The 19,408-nt window shown below is 39.4% G+C and overlaps 1 protein-coding gene across 6 annotated transcripts in view; it reads right to left on the bottom strand.

The window, feature by feature from the left end:
* trim36 (tripartite motif containing 36) overlaps positions 1 to 19,408 on the bottom strand; it is a 113,894-nt gene that overhangs the window by 67,392 nt on the left and 27,094 nt on the right. For 4 of the 6 annotated variants that reach the window (XM_072584022.1, XM_072584007.1, XM_072584040.1 and 1 more), the window contains 3 exons: positions 14,722 to 15,065; positions 8,796 to 8,942; positions 8,345 to 8,440 (listed from right to left, as the gene is read on the bottom strand). In XM_072584022.1, the coding sequence (XP_072440123.1) occupies positions 8,345 to 8,440; positions 8,796 to 8,942; positions 14,722 to 15,065 (587 nt within the window). The remainder of the gene's footprint in view (positions 1 to 8,344; positions 8,441 to 8,795; positions 8,943 to 14,721; positions 15,066 to 19,408) is intronic. The other 2 variants (XM_072584030.1, XM_072584016.1) reach the window with 1 other exon arrangement.

Below are 19,408 nucleotides of genomic sequence, written 5' to 3' on the forward strand. Positions count from 1 at the left end.
CGAGGCAACTAAAGTTACGTAATGTTTACAGCACAGAAAAGACCAGTATATGTACTGCTCATGGACCTCAACCTCACCCTTCAAACCCATCAATATATTCTTCTCATTTTGATTATTGGATTCAAAACGTTAACTGTTTTTCTCTCCACGAATGCTGCCGGAACCGCTTGGTTTCTGCATCTTTTTTAATTTTTATAACATATTCTCTGGTCCTTCTTCCATGTGTTACATCCAGCTTCTGCTTAAATGTATCTACGTTATTTACCTCGCATATTCCCTGCGGCTGTGAGTTCCATATTCTTTCAGAAGAGAGTTTTCTCATGAATACATTATTAGATTTATTGATTACTAGCTTATATTTTTGGCAACTGTAGAATCATAGAATCCCTACAGCTTGGAAAGAGGCCATTTGGCCCATTGAGTTTGCACCAACCCTACAAAGAACATCCTACCCAGATCCAGCCCCATCCCCCTCCCCCACCCTATTCCCGTAACCCCACATTTACCTCAGCCAATCCACCTAACCTACACATTTTTAGACTGTGGGAGGAAACTGGAGCACCCAGCAGAAACCCATGCAGACACAGGGAGAATGTGCAAACTCCACACAGACAGTCACTCAGGAACCTGGGTCCCTAGTGCTGTGAGGGAGTAGTGTTATTCAGGATGACACCTCTGATTGAAATTATTCCTAGAGACTTCATCACATAAATTCTCACCTCCAATTTATCTGCCTTCCCATGACCAATACTCTTATAAATAATAAACAAAAGCTATGAAAGATGGACTCAATCATTTGTTTCTTATGCATGGTTGTCCTTGACAAGATGATGGTAAGAGAGGTAAACATACTCTTCATAAGCAAGGGGTGAAAGGTCATCAGGAGTAGATGGGAGCATGGAGTAATCAGATCAGCCAAGATGTTATTGAATGGCAGAACAGGTTTAAGGGACCGATGGTCTATTCCTGCACTTATTTAAATTGTTTGCATGTCTGCTCATGATCTTTATTCTTAAACAATTGCTGACAATTTGGTGCAGGGACAACCATAGTGATTTTAGGAATGGAGTTCCAAAATTTGGACTCAGTGACAGAGAAGGAAGAACAATATAACTCCATGTCAAGCTGGTGCGTGGTTTGCAGGGAAACTCAGAGGTAGCGGTGTTTCTCTCCATTCACTGCTCTTGTTCTTTTAGGAGGTGGAGATCAAAAGTTTGAAAGGTGTCATCAAATGAGGCTTGGCGAGTTACTGCAGCACATCTGGTAGGTAACATACACTGTGTGTCATTAGTAGACGGAGTTAACTTAGAGGAGTGAATAGGCATCAATCAAGGGAGTTAATTTATCCTGGACAGGACCAAACTTCTTGAGTATTGTTGGCGCTGCACTTAGCCAGCAAGTGGAAAGTATTCCATCACAACTTCTGAATTGAGCTTTATAGATGGTGGACTGTCTTTAGCAAATCAGAAGATAAGTTTATCACATAAGAGTTCCCAATCTCTGACCTCCTCTGCAGTTAAAATACTTAGATGACAGCTAAGTCCAGCGGCAGGTGGCACAGTGGTTAGCACTGCTGCCTCACAGCGCCAGAGACCCGGGTTCAATTCCCGCCTCAGGCGACTGACTGTGTGGATTTTGCACATTCTCCCCGTGTCTGCATGGGTTTCCTCCGGGTGCTCCGGTTTCCTCCCACAGTCCAAAGATGTGCAGGTCAGGTGAATTGGCCATGCTAAATTGCCCGTAGTGTTAGGTAAGGGGTAGATGTAGATGTAGATGTAGGTGTAGGGGTATGGGTGGGTTACGCTTCGGCGGGGCGGTGTGGACTTGTTGGGCCGAAGGGCCTGTTTCCACACTGTAAGTAATCTAATCTAATCTAACTGTAGACAGTTGAGTGGCACATCAATCACATTTTGCCAACCTGAAAAAGATCTTTTTACACCTACTATCTCCTTCCTGTTAGTCATCTATCTATACCAACTACCCCAACACTACCACCTTTTGATTTTCACAAAAACAACTGATATGCCTCCTTATTAAATACCTTCTGGAAATCTAAGCACACCATGTCTACCACTTCCCTTTTATCTACAACACACGCTACCTCCTCTAATTGATTGGTCGACATGATTTCCCCTTCACAAATCCATGTTTCTGAATTCTGGTGGCACTGTCAAACCAATTCTGAGGGATAGATTTAATCTACATTTGGAGAGGAAGGGATTAATCAAGAACAGATAGCATGGTTTTTCTCAGAGTACATCATGTAAATTGATTAAGCTTTCTGAAGAAGTGACTAGATGTGTAGACAAGGTCAATGCATTTGATGTAGTCAATTTGGACTTCAATAAGACTTTTGACAATGTCCCACATGGGGGTCTGATAGCAAAGAACAAAGAACAAAGAAAATTTACAGCCCAGGAACAGGCCCTTCGGCCCTCTAAGCCTGAGCCGATCCAAATCTACTGCCTAAACCTATTGCCCAATTCCTAAGCATCTGTATCCCTCTGCTCCCCACCTACTCATGCATCTGTCCAGACACATCTTAAATGAATCTATCGTGCCTGCCTCTACTACCTCTGCTGGCAACGCATTCCAGACGCCCACCAACCTCTGTGTGAAATACTTGCCGCGTGTATCCCGCTTAAACTTTCCACCTCTCTCCTTCAAACTGTGACCTCTTATTATTGAATACTTCACCCTGGGAAAAAGCTTGTCTCTATCCACCCTGTCTATACCCTTCATGATTTTGCAAACCTCAATCAGGTCCCCCTTCAATCTCCTTTTTTCTATTGAAAACAAATCTAACCTACTCAACCTCTATTCATAGCTAGCACCTTCCATACCAGGCAACATTCTCATAAACCTTCTCTTCACCCTCTCCAAAGCGTCCACAATCCTTTTGGTAATGTGGCAACCAGAACTGTACACAGTAAGAGCTCATGGAATCCAAGAAGCTTTGGCTAATTGGAACCAGAATTGATAGGAAATGGAGGATGATGCTCAAAGGGTGTTTTTACTGACTGAAAGCCTGTGTCCGGTGAGGTACTGCTGGGACCAGTATTAGGGCACTTGCTGTTTGTGGTATATACAAATAATTTAGACTTGAATGTTGATGGGTTGATCACTAAGTTTGTGATGACACGAAAATTGGTGGGAAGTTAAACGGGGGATATCCTTAGGTTACAGGAGAATATAGACAGGCTAGACATCTGGGCTGATCAGTAGCAAGTGGAATTCAATCCAGATATATGTGTGGTGGCATTCTAGTGCAGGACAAACAAGGCAAGAAAATACATGATAAATGGTAGAACTCCGGAAGCACCAAGGAAGTTAACAACAGGTGCAGTGGCTCAGTGGTGAACACTGCTGCCTCACAGAATCAGGGACCTGGGTTCGATTCCACCCTCAGGTGACGTCTATGTGGAGTTTGCACACCCTCCCCGTGTCGGAGTGGGTTTTGACTGAGCACTTTAGTTTCCTCCCACAATCCAAAGATGTGCAAGCTAGGTGCAATGGCCATGCTAAATTGCTAATAGTGTCCAGGGATTTGCAGGTTAGGTTGATTAATCTTGGGAAATGTAGGGTTACAGGGATGGGGTACGGGGTGGGTCTGGATGGCTTGCTCTTCAGAGGGTCGATGTGGACTCGAAAGATGGAATGGCTTGCTTCCACAAGATAGGAATTCTATGATTCATATGGAATATTTACCTCTGTTAGCTGAAGCATAGTGTTTTAAGAGCAGGGAACTGTATCAAAAGTTGATTAGGCCATAGCCACAGTATTGTGTGCAGTTCTAGAATCTACATTATAGGAGGGATGTGATTGCACTGGAGAGAGTGCAGAGGAGATTTACCATAGTTGATACCCCGACTGGGGAGTTTTAGTTATGAAGAGGTTTGACAATCTGGGTTTGTTTTCTTTACAACATAGGAGATTGAGTGGGGAAATGACTGAAATATATAAAACTACGAGGGGCATAGATAGGGTAGACAGAAAGGAACTTTTCCCCTTGGTGGAAGGAGCAATGACCAGGGAACATAGATCTAAGGTCATGGGACAAGAATTTCAAGGAGATATGAGAAAAACCTTTTCCATCAATCTGGAGTTCACTCTCTGTGGGAGTAGTACAGGCAGAAACCCTCATAAGAATTAAGAAGTAGTTAGACTTGCACTCACAATGCCAAGGCATACAAGGCTATGGACCCAAGTGCTGGAAAATGGGATAAAAATAGTTAGTTGGTTGTTTTTGACCAGCGCAGAATCAATGGGCCTTTCTCAGTGCTGTAGACCTGTACGGTTCGAACAAAGTTATGAAAGATTGCTTCCCAGAGTTGACAGCTAAGTGGGAGTTAATGATAAGTACAGTTAATTCCTTAACATTTTTAAAGGAGACAAGAATTGAGACCCTTTTTGACTCAAACTCATCAGGACTTGGATGCAAGGAACAGATTTTAGCAAAAGAGCACCAACAGAAACTAGCAATCTCCACTATCCAACTCTTTGTTATATACATCATGAAGGCTAACATATGGAAAACCACAAAATGCATTGTATTGGTTTGACATGACATCATGATAGCAATAGTGGCAGCAAGTGGGTACTAGAAAGTATGCAATATAATCTGATGATTGCAAGTTGGTAGTAAAAGCTTAAAGAATATTTCAGTGGTGACAAGGGCTTGTAGGAAGATGTGATGATATTTTGCGCATTCCACTTTAATCGACACTGTCACCAACAGCAGATAAATCCTGTGATGATACATCTGAGTTGTACATAATCAACCATCCATTACACAAGATGACAATTCTGCTACTGAAAGTATTACGCCAGACAGAAACCAGACCTCCAAAATGTATTACAGACATCTACGCACAATGACAGATAGCACACCACAGAATGAAACAACAGAACCAAGTCATGATAATTTTACAAGGACTAGGTCCAGTCTTTTTTATATGTCCTTCAAAACATTATCCTAATTTATAAAGATAATCTGTGCATCTATTTGCATGTTTATCAAAACAGATTTCCTAATCTTCAAAGAGAAAATTAGGGATCCTATGTCTCAGAAAGGCCTAGTATCTTTAAGGCAGCCAGATGACATCATTATATTTGATACTCTTATATAAGAGGTCTCCATCTTAATCTCTGTATGTTGGTGGTTGATCTGTAAGCAAATAGCCAGCCCATTAGTCTGTTAGTCATGCAGTCAATTATATATTTAATTTAATAGTAATATAAGGAAGCAAATAACCCAGACTGTATATTTAAGTCTGAGATGTCATATTAGTGTAAATGGTTGATTACCAATAGATTTCCCGATATTACTCAGTATATGGTTAATGTAATGTGGGTTAACATATATAAAGCATATTATGCTGGCTGTAAGTAATTACATTACCAAAGTTGACAATTAACTGTTCCAATTGTGTTACTGTTTGGCACCCGTTTCTGATTCTGTACAAGTTAATGCCCTTTTTTATGTGAATGCCACCCAGTAGTGTTTGCCCTAGTCCGGATGAATGAAAGAAGAAACCTTTATCACCTTGTCTCCTTTAAGCAACGTTTAGGTTCTATACAACCAAGCAAATATTTGCAGTTTGCAAATATATGTTAGGTCCTAAAGCCTATATCTATGAGCAGTTTATAAAAGAATGTCATTTTCCAACAGGGCCTGTGTTATTTTCCTAAACCTAACAAATAAGCTTGTGTCTGATCTGATTTCTGTAAGCCCACTCATTCATTCTAAGCTGTAAATAGACCTATCCTTACATTTCATTTGGCTCCATTACAAGGAAAATGACCACATTGCACAGAAGACCCATTTATTTGCTTCAAACTCCATAAATACTCATGACTACCATGGAAGCAATTTTATAAAACTTTGGATAAACTTTCAGAATTGGTAGAAAATAACCAAGACTAGCCAGAAATATCTGAAGACCACTCATTAAATCAATTCACCCTTCACTCTGGATCTATCCTTTAGGAGCCAAATATATCATTTTGACAATGAGTTTAATCATTCCAAAAATAAGTGGAACTTTATTCATTGTTGTTGAAAGAGACATTTTAGCGAATAAACAAATTTATGTTTCATTGGCCTTTTTGTTTTAAACACTCCAAAGATATTTAAACATGAAGTAAAATGACATCTTAGCAATATATCAAAAATAAATCTGGTATTGTCTGAACAATATTCATATGTAACACATATAGCAGTTTGAAACCTTAATTTTACAAAAATAACTAAATCTCAATAATAGGTGCTCGAACTAACAATGGTAGATCTTTCATATGTTGAATATCTCAACTTATCAACATTTGGTATTGCTGTGCTGCAGTTGCTTTATTTGATACATTTCAAAACAAAACCTTGATACAGAGGAACCTCGATTATCCAGAGGACATGGGCGGGGAGTATTTTGTTCGTTTAATTAAATTCCAAATAATCAAATGCCAGATATCATAGTTAGCCAAACATCGGGACCTTGCGATCTTGCCAAATAATCCGATATTCAGATAATCGAATACTGGGTAATCGACATTCCTCTGTACATCTAATAGTTTTGAGACACCAGAGAGCAATATTTGCTGCTACCTAATTAATTTAAGGTTAATCATCAATGTCTAAGCTAATCCTGCTACAGTTGATTTCACATAATTAATTAAATCGCCTTATTTTGTGACCCTCAATCAGCAGCATTCATCTTTGGCATGCACAAATATTTCAAGGGCCAGTTACACTTTCTGCAATCTTCAAATCTTCTCTTCTGTATTTCTTGATCTGTACTCCTGCTCACATTGATGCTTACACAATCATATACCATGTTCCTATTTAATACCAAGAATGGTCAAAATGTGTTTAGAACTTTTATAAAAGTTTTGTTAAGATTACATTTTATGCATTGAATGTTGAGCTCCTAACTATTGGAAGGATACTCAGGTAATAGAAAAGCCGTAGGAGGGAAAAATTAAGAGTAACTGTAGATTGACATTTAGGTAAAAGAGCACAAGGAATTTTTTTTTTAAATAAAGGACTGTGATGCTGTGTGGAATGTATTACAGAGTTAAAGACTATTAAGCAGAGATCCTCAGATCAGTTTTAACTGGTATTGACTGACACAAAAAGGTCTTACACAGTGTGTTCCATCACGGGCTGACCAATTAAACACATAAGTTGGAGGAGATAGTTATATGTTCCTGTAACTGGTCATACACTTCTTCCATATGCAGACAGATTGCTGATGACATCATCACACCCAATTACTAGTTTCATCCTGCGGGCAGATGTTTGATGGCTTTCTTTCCACGTAAAAACTCTAGGGACCTGGATCCAGAGTCACAAAAGACCCAGTTGTGTGCAAACTGTTTAATTTCTTATGGTTTCCATTGTCTGTCTCTGCGTCAGGAAAGCTGACATCCACCAAGACCACAAATCCACTGCCTAAGCCCTCCAATCCACTGATTTTAAGCTTAGCCAATTCTCTTGATGTAACTTGCTACCTCTGGCTGGCTGTGTTTTTAAAGACTACATTTACAAAATATTCCTAACTGGGCTCGAAATTACACCAGAACTATATTTAAGATTATCAGTTGGGCACACACAGTTTGCACGTTCTAGAATTTTGCACGTTTGCACGTTCTAAATGCATGTTCATGCATTTACACAAGGGTCTCTGTTCTTTGCTGCCAAATTGAATATATGGTCCTTTACTCAGTGAAAAATGTGTGATCGAAACAGCCGATCCTCACGGCAACCCTATGGCAAGACCCTTATAAATCAGAGTTAACCTGCCTCATTTGAATTTAATGAGGTAATTAAGACTGTTAGCAGATCATGCTGCATCTCTGTAGCACCTAATCAGTGCCCTCTTTCATTTTGTATAAATGATTTCCTTTCTAAAGTCATTTTTTGCCTCTTTTTAGTAAATTGAAGTTCTGTACTATCAAGTAAATATTTATATACAAGGTGTTAAATTCTTTGGCATTAGCACTCAGGCTATGATGCAACTGTTCCAAATTTCTTTCTTATCTCTCGAGGTTTGTCAGTGATGGTACACTGCACCATTAATAGCAGTCACATGAGGAAAGGTAAGAAATAAAAACTGTAAGTGGATGTTAAGCAATCCTTTTGGTTTTCAATTTTATCTTTCTTCACACTCACTGGACAGTGAGCAAATGTGACAGATGATAATAACAAGAGAAATGTTTGCTCCATTTTCAGATCAAGATCTTGGTCATTTCGCTGTCTCAACATATCCTCCTTATTCTTAAAGTGCACGAGGTTGTAACATAACCTCACCATAGGATGGAAAGAACTGTCATTCCAGCTGACTCTTACCTCTGTCTGCTCAATCATGTGCTCCAGTTGTAAGATCTGAGTTTTCACTTGGTCCTCTTTGCTGATGAGGTAACCGATACTCTTGGATAGCTTCTCCTGTTGTCATAACAACAAAGCATACCGCAGAGTGAAACCAGAGAAGACCATTCAAATTGCACCAGCTGTCAATGTGCCCTCATTATCTCACTTTACACAGGCATAAAGCAACCAACAATTATGAGACGTACAGAAACCAAATATATATAAAAGAGTAAATGGATAAATAGTGAGGCCAGGAATCAGGAAAGCCACTGATACATTAAAGTCATTAAGCATTTAAAATCTAATTGTGTACAAGAAATAGAGAGAGGAAATTGGAGCATTTTTATGTCTTGATATTTGAGAACATAATAAGCACTTTTGGAAAATGGAAGTAATCAATAGGTCTTGGTCTTCCATCAACATAACTTACCTTCAGGGCTTTGTAGGCGCTGCTCATAGAGGTTACTTTGTGGTTGGCATGTGATCCGCCCAGTTTACAGAGGTGGCACACGGGCCGTCTGCATACCTCACAATACATGGTAACTTTCTCCATATCATGCTCAGGACACATCAGAATCTTGACCCAATTAAATTGGGCGAAGGAATCAAACAACAAGACATTAAAACTACAGTCATTCAAAAATCGCTACGACAATAGATACGGCACGATCCAAACAGTCAACATCTCCACTGATTTCAGTCAATTTCTGTATACAATCAAATCTACAGATGAGTCAAATAAACTTTAGAATTGCAACTTTCCAGAGACAATGGCATTTGCTGCCTTCCATCATTTTGGATATGTGTTCATAGAAGTAAGTGGATTACCCAAGAAACATACTGTTGCTGAAGTTGATGCTTTGAGTACCTATTTTCCAGGCTAAACATAAATGCAAAAAGCATTCATTTTCAGGGCAATGTGCATTTGTAGATTAATTGGAATTAATTATATGCAAGCATTAATTGGGATTTCACTTAAGCATAGAAAAAGAGACACTGAAGTTGTGGTGGGATTGAGTTAGCTAATGTATGCTTGTAATGTTTCACTCTTTAAATAACTATTAGACTGAATGAAGATTGGCTCCAATATTGTCCCTCACCAACAGGCTTTCTGGAATGTAACACAATGTCCTTCATTCAATGAGTTCCAGAAAGATGTTTGATCCCATGTTGGTTCACTGATTTTTCATGATTCCCTTTTGCAGTCAAATACAACAGGCAATAATTAAATACTTTGGGATTTGGTTTGGGTAATTTTAGGTTTCCTCTGCTGAACTAACAGATTTTCCACACTTGTTCCAATGAGGAATTATTGGAACGATTTATGACTAAGTCAATTTTTAGAAATTGCAAGCCAGTAAGAGTGCTCCCCCGGCTCCCCAGCATTCCCAATGAACACCACTGGTTTATAATTGTAAACCCCTTCCAATTCTCCATAGATCACTGTCTCAGGAATGTCCTGAGGCTTGCTGCTAGCAGTAGGAACCATCCTTACTTCTGAGAGTCATTTCATTCAGCCAAAGTTTTGCTTGAAAAATCTATCTCATGGCGTAAGAGGTATGCTAAAAGAACAGAACTTTAACTAAATACTTGGTTGATGTTCTGGTGGTAATAAAAATTAATTTGCTTTCTATTTTCCTATATAATCTTACACTTATTTATGAGTATTTTCTGCTGGTTAATATTTGTCAATTTGGGGATTAAATTTATTCAAACTCACTTCACTTTCATCCACATTGTCTTTCTCATGTTCTCTGAAACTATTATTCCTTCATTCCCTCTCTTTAATTTCTTCCCCTTTACTCTGTTCCTTGATCTTTCATCCTTTGTCTCTTATCTCCTTTCGTTTCTTCTCATTCATTTCCTTTTCCTTTAAAAAAACACACAATTTCTAATTTCTCTTCTACCTGTCTTTCTACCTATTCCCTTTCCCACTCTCCAGTCTCGTGCAGTTAGTTCAGGTTAAAAGGAGAACAGGTCGAGGTTTTAATTAATTAATTTCTGTCTAAATAAGCAGGAAACATTTTGAACAGGGGAGAGAGTTGTGAGATGGTAATTTAGTCCAGAAACACTCTGGTCAGAACCTTATCAGTGTCTGAGTGACATGGGCTATGACTAATTTTGTGGCAGATTCAGACAAGAAGACAGACAAGGTCATTCGATGTCGGAAGAATATCGCTCCATCTCTTTTGCTTCTCATACGTGTGGTGGAGAGATTCTCATTGGGCAGCAACAAGTTTCAATCACAGAGTTTGTTAAATGCCTTGCTCACAGTCCAGCTCACTTCATTAACCTCAGCATGGAAACTAAAACAGGTATCTGGCGAATTCAACTAGATCTAGAAGACCTCCATATTGAACTTTTCCACCACCATCTCACGGCATGCTCTATTGGCACCGCCTACATGCACCTCATGTCCACAGATATGCACCAATCTCTAAGAATTCCCTTGGTGCATCTTCAATTCACTTAAAACTTCCGTGTTGCACTTTGGGTGGCACTGGCTACTGTCATTATAGTCTGTAACAAAAACACTGGGAGTTCAGAGTCAAATACCCAGCTTGGAGACTGGAGGAGGTTTCACCACTGAGCTCTTGGCCTGCTGTAGTTGCGTACACTCACTCTGAGCCTAATTTGATGTGGACAGCATCCCTGCCTTGTCTTTTTGTTCCCTTACCCAGAGATACCAGGCTCACATTACTTCTGCTTTGCCTTGCCATTTAGTGCAGACACAAAGGAGGTAAGTTGTCAAAGGATAGACCACACCTAAAAGTTGAAGTTCTAAATTGAAGCACGGTCAATTTTGACGGTACTAGGCTGATTGAGTACAGATGTTCGCAGGTAAAGGGAAGCTGGTCAATGGGAAGAAAGTATATTCCTGTTAGGGTGAAAGGGAAGGCTGGTAGGTATAAGGAATGCTGGATGACTATAGAAATTGAGGTTTTGGTTAAGAAAAAGAAGGTAGCATATGTCAGGTATAGACAGGATAGATTGAGTAAATCCTTAGAAGACTATAAAGGCAGTAGGAGTATACTTAAGAGAGAAATCAGGAGGGCTGAGATAGGGGACATGAGATAGCTTTGGCAAATACGGTTAAGGAGAATCCAAAAGGGTTTTATAAATACATTAAATACAAAAGGGTAACTAGGGAGAGAATAGAGGCCCTCAAAGATCAGCAAGACGGCCTTTGTGTGGAGCCACAGAAGATGGGGGAGATATTAAACAAGTATTTTGCATCAGTATTTACTGTGGAAAAGGATATGGAAGAGATTAGAATGTAGGGAAATAGACAGTGACATCTTGATAATGTCCATATTACAGAGGAGGAAGTGCTGGATGTCTTGAAACGCAAATAAATGGATAAATCCCTAGGATGTGATCAGGTGTACGCTAGAACTCTGTGGGAAGCGAGGGAAGTGATTGCTGGGCCTCTTGCTGAGATATTTGTATCATCGATAGTCACAGGTGAGGTGCCAGAAGACTGGAGGTTGGTTAGCGTGGTGTCACTGTTTAAGAAAGGAGGTACGGACAAGCCAGGGAACAATAGGCCAGTGAGCCTGATGTCGGTGGTGGGCAAGTTGTTGGAGGGAATCCTGAGGGACAGGATGTACATGTATTTGGAAAGGTAAGGAGTGATTAGGGATAGTCAACAAAGCTTTGTGCATGGGAAATCATGTCTCACATACTTGATTTTTTTGAAGAAGTAACAAAGAGGATTGATGAGGGCAGAGCAGTAGATGTGATCTATATGGATTTCAGTAAGGCATTCGACAAGGTTCCCCATGGGAGACTGATTAGCAAGGTTAGATCTCATGGAATACAGGGAGAGCTGGCCATTTGGATACAGAACTGGCTCAAAGTTAGAGGACAGGGTGGTGATGGAGGGTTGTTTTTCAGACTGGAGGCCTGTAACCAGTGGAGTGCCACAAGGATCAGTGCTGGGTCCTCTACTTTTCATCATTTCTATAAATGATTTGGATGTGAGCATAAGAGGTACAGTTAGTAAGTTTGCAGATGACACCAAAATTGGAGGTGTAGTGGACAGCGAAGAAGGTTACCTCAGATTACAATGGGATCTTGATGAGATGGGCCAATGGGCTGAGAAGTGGCAGATGGAGTTTAATTCAGATAAATGCGAGGCGCTGCATTTTGGGAAAGCAAATCTTAGCAGGACTTATACACTTAATGGTAAGGTCCTAGGGAGTGTTGCTTAACAATGAGACTTTGGAGCACAGGTTCATAGCTCCTTGAAAGTGGAGTCGCAGGTAGATAAGATAGTGAAAAAGATGTTTGGTATGATTTCCTTTATTGGTCAGAGTATTGAGTACAGGAGTTGGGAGGTCATGTTGCAGCTGTTAGGCCACTGTTGGAATATTGTGTGCAGTTCTAGTCTCCTTCCTATTGGAAAGATGTTGTGAAATTTGACAGGGTTCAGGAAAGATTTACAAGGATTTTGCCAGGCTTGGAGGATTTGAGCTATAGGGAGAGGCTGAATAGGCTAGGGCTGTCTTCCCTGGAGCATTGGAAGCTGACGGGTGACCTTACAGAGGTTTATAAAATCATGAGAGGCATGGATAGGATAAGTAGACAAGGTATTTTCCCCTGGGTGGGGAAGTCCAGAACTAGAGGGCATAGGTTTAAGGTGAGAGGGGAAAGATATAAAAGAGACCTAAGGGGCAACTTTTTCACGCAGAGGATGGTATGTGTATGGAATGAGCTGCCAGAGGATGTGGTGGAGGCTAGTACAATTGCAACATTTAAAAGGCATCTGAATGGGTATATGAATAGGAAGGGTTTGGAGGGATATGGGCCGGGTGCTGGCAGGTGGGACTAGATTGGGTTGGGATATCTGGTCAGCATGGACGGGTTAGATCAAAGGGTCTGTTTCCATGCTGTACAACTCTCTGACTCTATGACAATCAGCAGGCCTCATTCAAGATGCGTAATAGCCATTGGTCATGGAATTCCAGCACAGTCGGTTAAGGGTAGCCTCTGATGCCAATCCAGCAGATTGGGAATGGCCAGTCAGCCTCATGGGGTGATCAGAGACAGGACAGTCTCCATATGACTGGTGAGGAGCTGAACATTAGGAAGCACATCATCACAACTGGGCCTAAACGAAGTGAATTACAATTAGCACCAGGGAAGGGTAAGCTGCAGAAACTACAATCCCTGTCCCCAAAAAAACATGTTAGGAAAATGAGTTTTTCTGAATCAAGTTCAGCTGTAATGCCTCTAACATTGATATCATATTTTATCCAAAGTCAAACATGAAACATTTTCCCTTCGGCAAGGTATCATTGCCACTGTGGAGTCATACGACACTTGGAGGAGGGAGAGGTAATCTATATTTTAAAATAAATGTAGCTGATATTTGCAATTGGTGCATCTTTCTTTTTGGTCATATTTGCAGAAATCCCCTAGAAATGCCACAGTCTTAAGGGTCTGATGTGCAGCTGTTGCACACGTGAGTAATATGACAGCAACATTTGTCACAAATCTTATAATTATAGCACAGCTATGATTACATTTGTAAGATTAACAGACTAGGAGCTTTAACTCTTTGTTAGAAATAACACCCTATTAACAAGAAAGGAAGCTGGAGATGAAATATTGTGAATCACACAATCGTGCCACATGAAAAACCAGTGATCACTCCGCCAAACTGGGATTTTGAAATTTAGAGGGTTAAGGTAAATTGTTTAATAAGATGATAGCATTTTTAAAAATTGCTTGAAGATTATTTCCTGTATGTATTTAGGTTACTTTAATCTGTTGCATCATTAATGTCCTCAAGGGAAATGCTAAACTTAAAGTTGATCTGTGCATTTGAGTCAGAATGAATAAATAAGGAAATGAATTCAGCTGTGCAATCTATTCAATAGTTCCCCTTTCCACTTAGGTAACTAAATATATTTCAATTTTAATGGATAAATGCAAAATATCTATAATATACAGTGACCAGATCGGTACGATTTATATATGCAAGGTATTACTGATTAACTTAACACATTGTTGAGTGTTAGACATGTCACTTCCAATATTCAATGCTGTCTGTTGGTTCTGCTAACTCTCTGTAGTACTGAATGCATTTCAAATTAATTGTTAATAAAGCATCATCTTCATGAAAATGTTTTGGTCCTTTTCCTGTTTGTGCACTTGTGGAAAGGGATAAGTTTCAACTGATTGGGCTGTGTGCAATCATATATTTGCAAAGAAGGAGTGGGAAATAGTTTGTTTACTTATTTAATCATGATTTTTCAGCTTGCATAAAATGTCTAAGAAAATAAATGCATTTCAGGGACTGGTCTTCTGAAATACGTTGTACAAAAGTAGTGAAAAGAGAAGCTCTGTACCTTAGGTCGGAAGTTGGTTGTTGGTCCTACATATTCATGCTGGGCCTTTGGAGTCCCCCAAGGATGATGGAGTTTGAAACACTCATTGCAGTAACTCGCCTTGCAGTCCATGCAGCTCTTTGTGGCCTCCTGAGGTGGGGGCTTGCAGAGATTGCACATGATTGCCACCGCTGCTCTAGCGGCCTGTCTGTATCTTTCCACAATTGTTTCCAAGGTGAAGTTTCGGAACAGACCACTAAGGCCACGTTCTCCAAGATCTATGTCATATTTGCAGCTAGGGCAAGGGAAGGTGGTGATTCCTTGACTGTGGATGGTTCGTTTCCAGCCTGGATGGGCAGCAGATCCTTTTTTAGTCAACCAACACATGAAAAAATAACGGGAAGGTAGAGAGGAAGGACAGATAAGGGACAGTGGAAAAGAAAGAGAATTGACAGAGTAGCAAAATTATATAGATTATTAGAATTGCTAGAAAGAAGATGTTAGAATATCAGAATAGTACAGCACAGAAAGAGGTCATTTAGCCTATTAAGTTTGCACATGCTCTGTCAAAGAGCAATATAGTTAGAGCCACTACTTCCTCCTGCCTATACCCATGCAATTTTTATCATTTAAGATCTTAAGCAATGCTTCTTGTGAATCTGTACAGACCATTTAATTGAATATGCATTTAACATTGTAATGACTCATTGCGAAAAAGGTTTTCCCATATGTTACAACCAGCGCTTATGCCAACCACTTTAAATCTGTGCTTCTTGCTGAATAAGATTTCAGCTGCTGGAAACAGTTGCTTTTAATGTTCTCCATCTAACACTTCACAATGTTAAACACATGTATTTGAGCTCCTCTTAGCCTTCTCTGCTTTAAGAAGAACAGCTTTAGATTCTCCAGTTTATTGACATTACTCAAAGCCCTCATCCCTGGAATCATTCTAATCAATCTCTTCCGTATTCTCTTCAAAGACTTCACACCCTTCTTAAAGATGTGCCCAGAACTGAACATGCTGTACCAGCTGGACTGAACCAACATTTCATCTAGGTTTAGCATAAGTTTCATATTATTTCCTACCCTCCAAATTCCATATGTTTTCTTATCTTTATTAACAATCCACCAATTTCAAAGATATGTGTGCAAACAAACCTAGATCTCTCTCTGTTTGGAATCTCTTTATAATTTTGCCATTTGGCTTATAACTTGCTATGAAAATGTTTTCCAAAGCCTAACAAAATCCTATTTAAAGTGCAATGTAAACCCATTTACAATATTGATACAACTTCTATGGAACCAGAAAATAATTGACCATTGTAAAGGTTCTTGGGTATGCTAGATATGTTTAAGCAATGTAACTTAAACAAAATCAATATTTCACTTCGCTGAAAATAAAGTTTGGTTGTCAGTGGTTTAACTTTTGAAAATTGCTCATCTAATTTTTATAGTTCGTGTACAAGTCATGACAAATTAGAATCTTTCATTGCAACTCCATGCAAGAGGCATTTTACGAGTCAGTAAAGCTAAACTATTTACTGAAATAGTGCAAGCTGACACAAGATTACTTTAAACAAATTATTACATTGCATTTAATGAACTTTCAGTTTATTTAGAAAACCTTAGATTGGACTACTTGGAAGTATAAACACTATAATTTGGCACATTCAGTCTTCTTTCATCATTAAAGTAACCATGGTTAATCTACCCTGGGATGTTATCCCAGAAGGGGTGTAATGTAATCTGGAGTTTAAGGTACAGTTTCACACATTCACTGATTTTTCCAATGGCAATAATATCAAGTGTCTATTTTGTCCAAGTAAGTGACTTGATCAAAGTGTTATCTTGTTGTTCATGGAGACATTGTGCTGTGTAATATGAATAAAGGTTTATAACACACAGAACTAGGAAAATAAACACACATCCAAAAAGCAACTAGGTCATTTTGACTTCACTTTTATTAAAGGTCACTCCAATGCTTTTCCTTCCAGCTCCCCCCAACCGCCTCCCCACGCCCCCACCCCACCCCCCATCTTGTTAATGTTTTTCTACAAATACAAATCCTGAAGATAGTGCATATTTGCACAAATTGAAGTGCTTTGATTTTCTACCCCCCCCCCAACTACACACAAAAGGCCACTTTCAATCTGTGACTGTCTACCATGGGACACGGCATGGCATGAATACATATCAGGAATTTGAACATCGTCTCACTGAATGCAAAACCCTGCAGGCCATGAATTCGGCATCGAAGCCCAAATTCCTGATATGCAGTCCTGAAGCTCTGTGCCAAGACTGCTAAGTCATTTTATTCATCTCTGTAAGCACTGCTAGTGAAATTAATCACTCATCATAGGGAAGGAAATATTACCCTCATCTGGCAACGACAACAAGCCATTCCAGGGGGGAGTCACTTCATAGCAAATCAGCAGCAGAAAGCCGAGCTAACATTCCCCTCGATAGCTCAAGGAGTAGGGACTTAAAAAGACTAAAAACCGCCAACTCAGATATTCTGGGTTCACACAGCTTTATGTTACACTAGATAATGCATCACCTCTTGAGCTAGTCAAGGATGGGAGCTTGGAAAATTAACTTAAATACATCTTATAAAATGGGGATCTTTACTTTTCTGCAACACATGTAGCAAATTAAAATGAGGTAATTAGATAAAAGAAATAAGTTACATTGATAATAGCAGCTTTCATCCCAAAGCATATTTGAGTGCTTTTGAAGTGTAGTCACCGTTGTAATGTATTGTATCTAATTGTTAAATAGCATCAAATTTACAAAATCATAATGTTCAATAATCATCCAGAATGAATGAATGAAATTTCCAAAACGTTTGAGTTCTTTTTTGTTTCAAAGTTAAGGAATGCAGACTAATTATTATTAACATACAATAATATACAATCATACCAATTAGGAACAGGAGTGGGATATTCAGCTCCTTGAACCTTCACTTTTCAATACGAGCATAACTGATCTGATTACTCCACATCCTAACCTACCTTTGCTAACCTTTCACATTCATATTATCAATTATCTATATAATTCTGATGTAAAAATATCCAAAGACTCTTCTTTTGAGGAAGAGTGTCCAAAGATTCAACAACATCTCACAAAAAAAAGTGTTCTCATGTCTGTCTTAAAGGAAGGACCTCTTATGCCTAAACAGTGATCCCTGGTTTTAGATTCTCCCAAATCTACCATGTCAATGCTGCTCAAGAACTTATATATTTCAATCAATTTTACTCTTCTAAACTTAAATGAATAAAAGCTAACCTGTCCAATGTTTCCTCCTAAGACAATCCATCCATTCCAGGTATTCATCTAACAAATCTTTTTGAACTGCTGCTAAAGCATTTATACTCTTCTTTAAATAAAGAGACCAGTATTGTTTGGTGTACACCAGATATAGTTTCAATTCTGAAACAACTGAAGGGGTATGCTCCCTAGTTTTGTATTAATTTCTCCTCCTAATAAACCATAACCTACTATTAGCTTTCCTCAGTACATACCTGCATACCAATGGTTTGTGATTCATGCACTAAAACATGTAAATCTGTATTCACAAGTCAGGAAAGTGATGGAATACTCCCTACTTGCCTGGATGAGGGCAGCCCCAATGACACTCAAGAGGTTTGACAACATCCAGTACAAAGCAACCCACTTGATTGGCATTGCATCCACTCCCTTCATCACTGATGGTCAGTAGCAGCAGTGTATACTACCTACAAGATGCACTGCAAAAAATTATCAAAGATGCTCAGAAAGCACTTTCCAAACCCAAGACCACTTCCTTCTAGAAGGACAGGGGCAGCAAATATATGGGAACACCAATAATCTTCAGGTTCCACTCCAAGTCACTCACTATTCTGAGCTGGAAATATATTGCCGCTCCTTCAATGTCGCTAGGTCAAAATCCTGGAATTCCCTCCCTGACGGCATTGAAGGCCAACCCACCACGGGCAGACTGCATCAGTTCAAGATGGCAGCTCACCACCACCTTCTCAAGGGCAACTAGGAATGGGCAATAAATGCTGGCCAGCCAGCCATGCCTGCATCCCACAAAATAAATAAATACTTCAGAGGTCTGCGACCTCTGCACTTACATAACATACTTTTTTGATATTAACAAACTGATCAGTTGCATATTTTGTCACATTATATTTCAGTTGCCAGATCATTGCCCACTTACTGGCCTATCTAGATCCCTTTGCAGCCTCCTTTTGTCATCTTCAAAGTATCTTTGTGCCATCAGTAACTAGAACTACATTTTTTCAGTACTTTCATCCAAATAATTTACATAAATTATAAAACATTAATACCCCAGCACTAATCCCGATGTGCACCACTTATTACTCCTCATCAACCAGAAAATGATGCATTTATGCCGACTCTGTTTCCTGTTAGCTAGCTATTTGTCTAACCATGCCAATATGTCACTCTTATATCATGATCATTTTCCTTTCCACAATAACCTTTGCTGTTGCAATTTATCAAATGCCTCCTGAAAATCTAAGTGTAGTGCATCCCTTAAGTTTTTTTTTAACCACCTATTACTTCTTCAAAGAACTCCAATGAATTGGTTAAACATGATTTCCCTTACACAAAATTATGCTGACCCTCTCTGGTTTCCTGGAACATTGTTCAGTGGCCTGTCATCAGGTCTTTAATTCTAGTTTCTAATACCTTCCCTATGTTA

This window comes from Chiloscyllium punctatum, chromosome 2 (assembly GCF_047496795.1).
Source record: "Chiloscyllium punctatum isolate Juve2018m chromosome 2, sChiPun1.3, whole genome shotgun sequence".
Classification (NCBI taxonomy): Eukaryota; Metazoa; Chordata; class Chondrichthyes; order Orectolobiformes; family Hemiscylliidae; genus Chiloscyllium; species Chiloscyllium punctatum.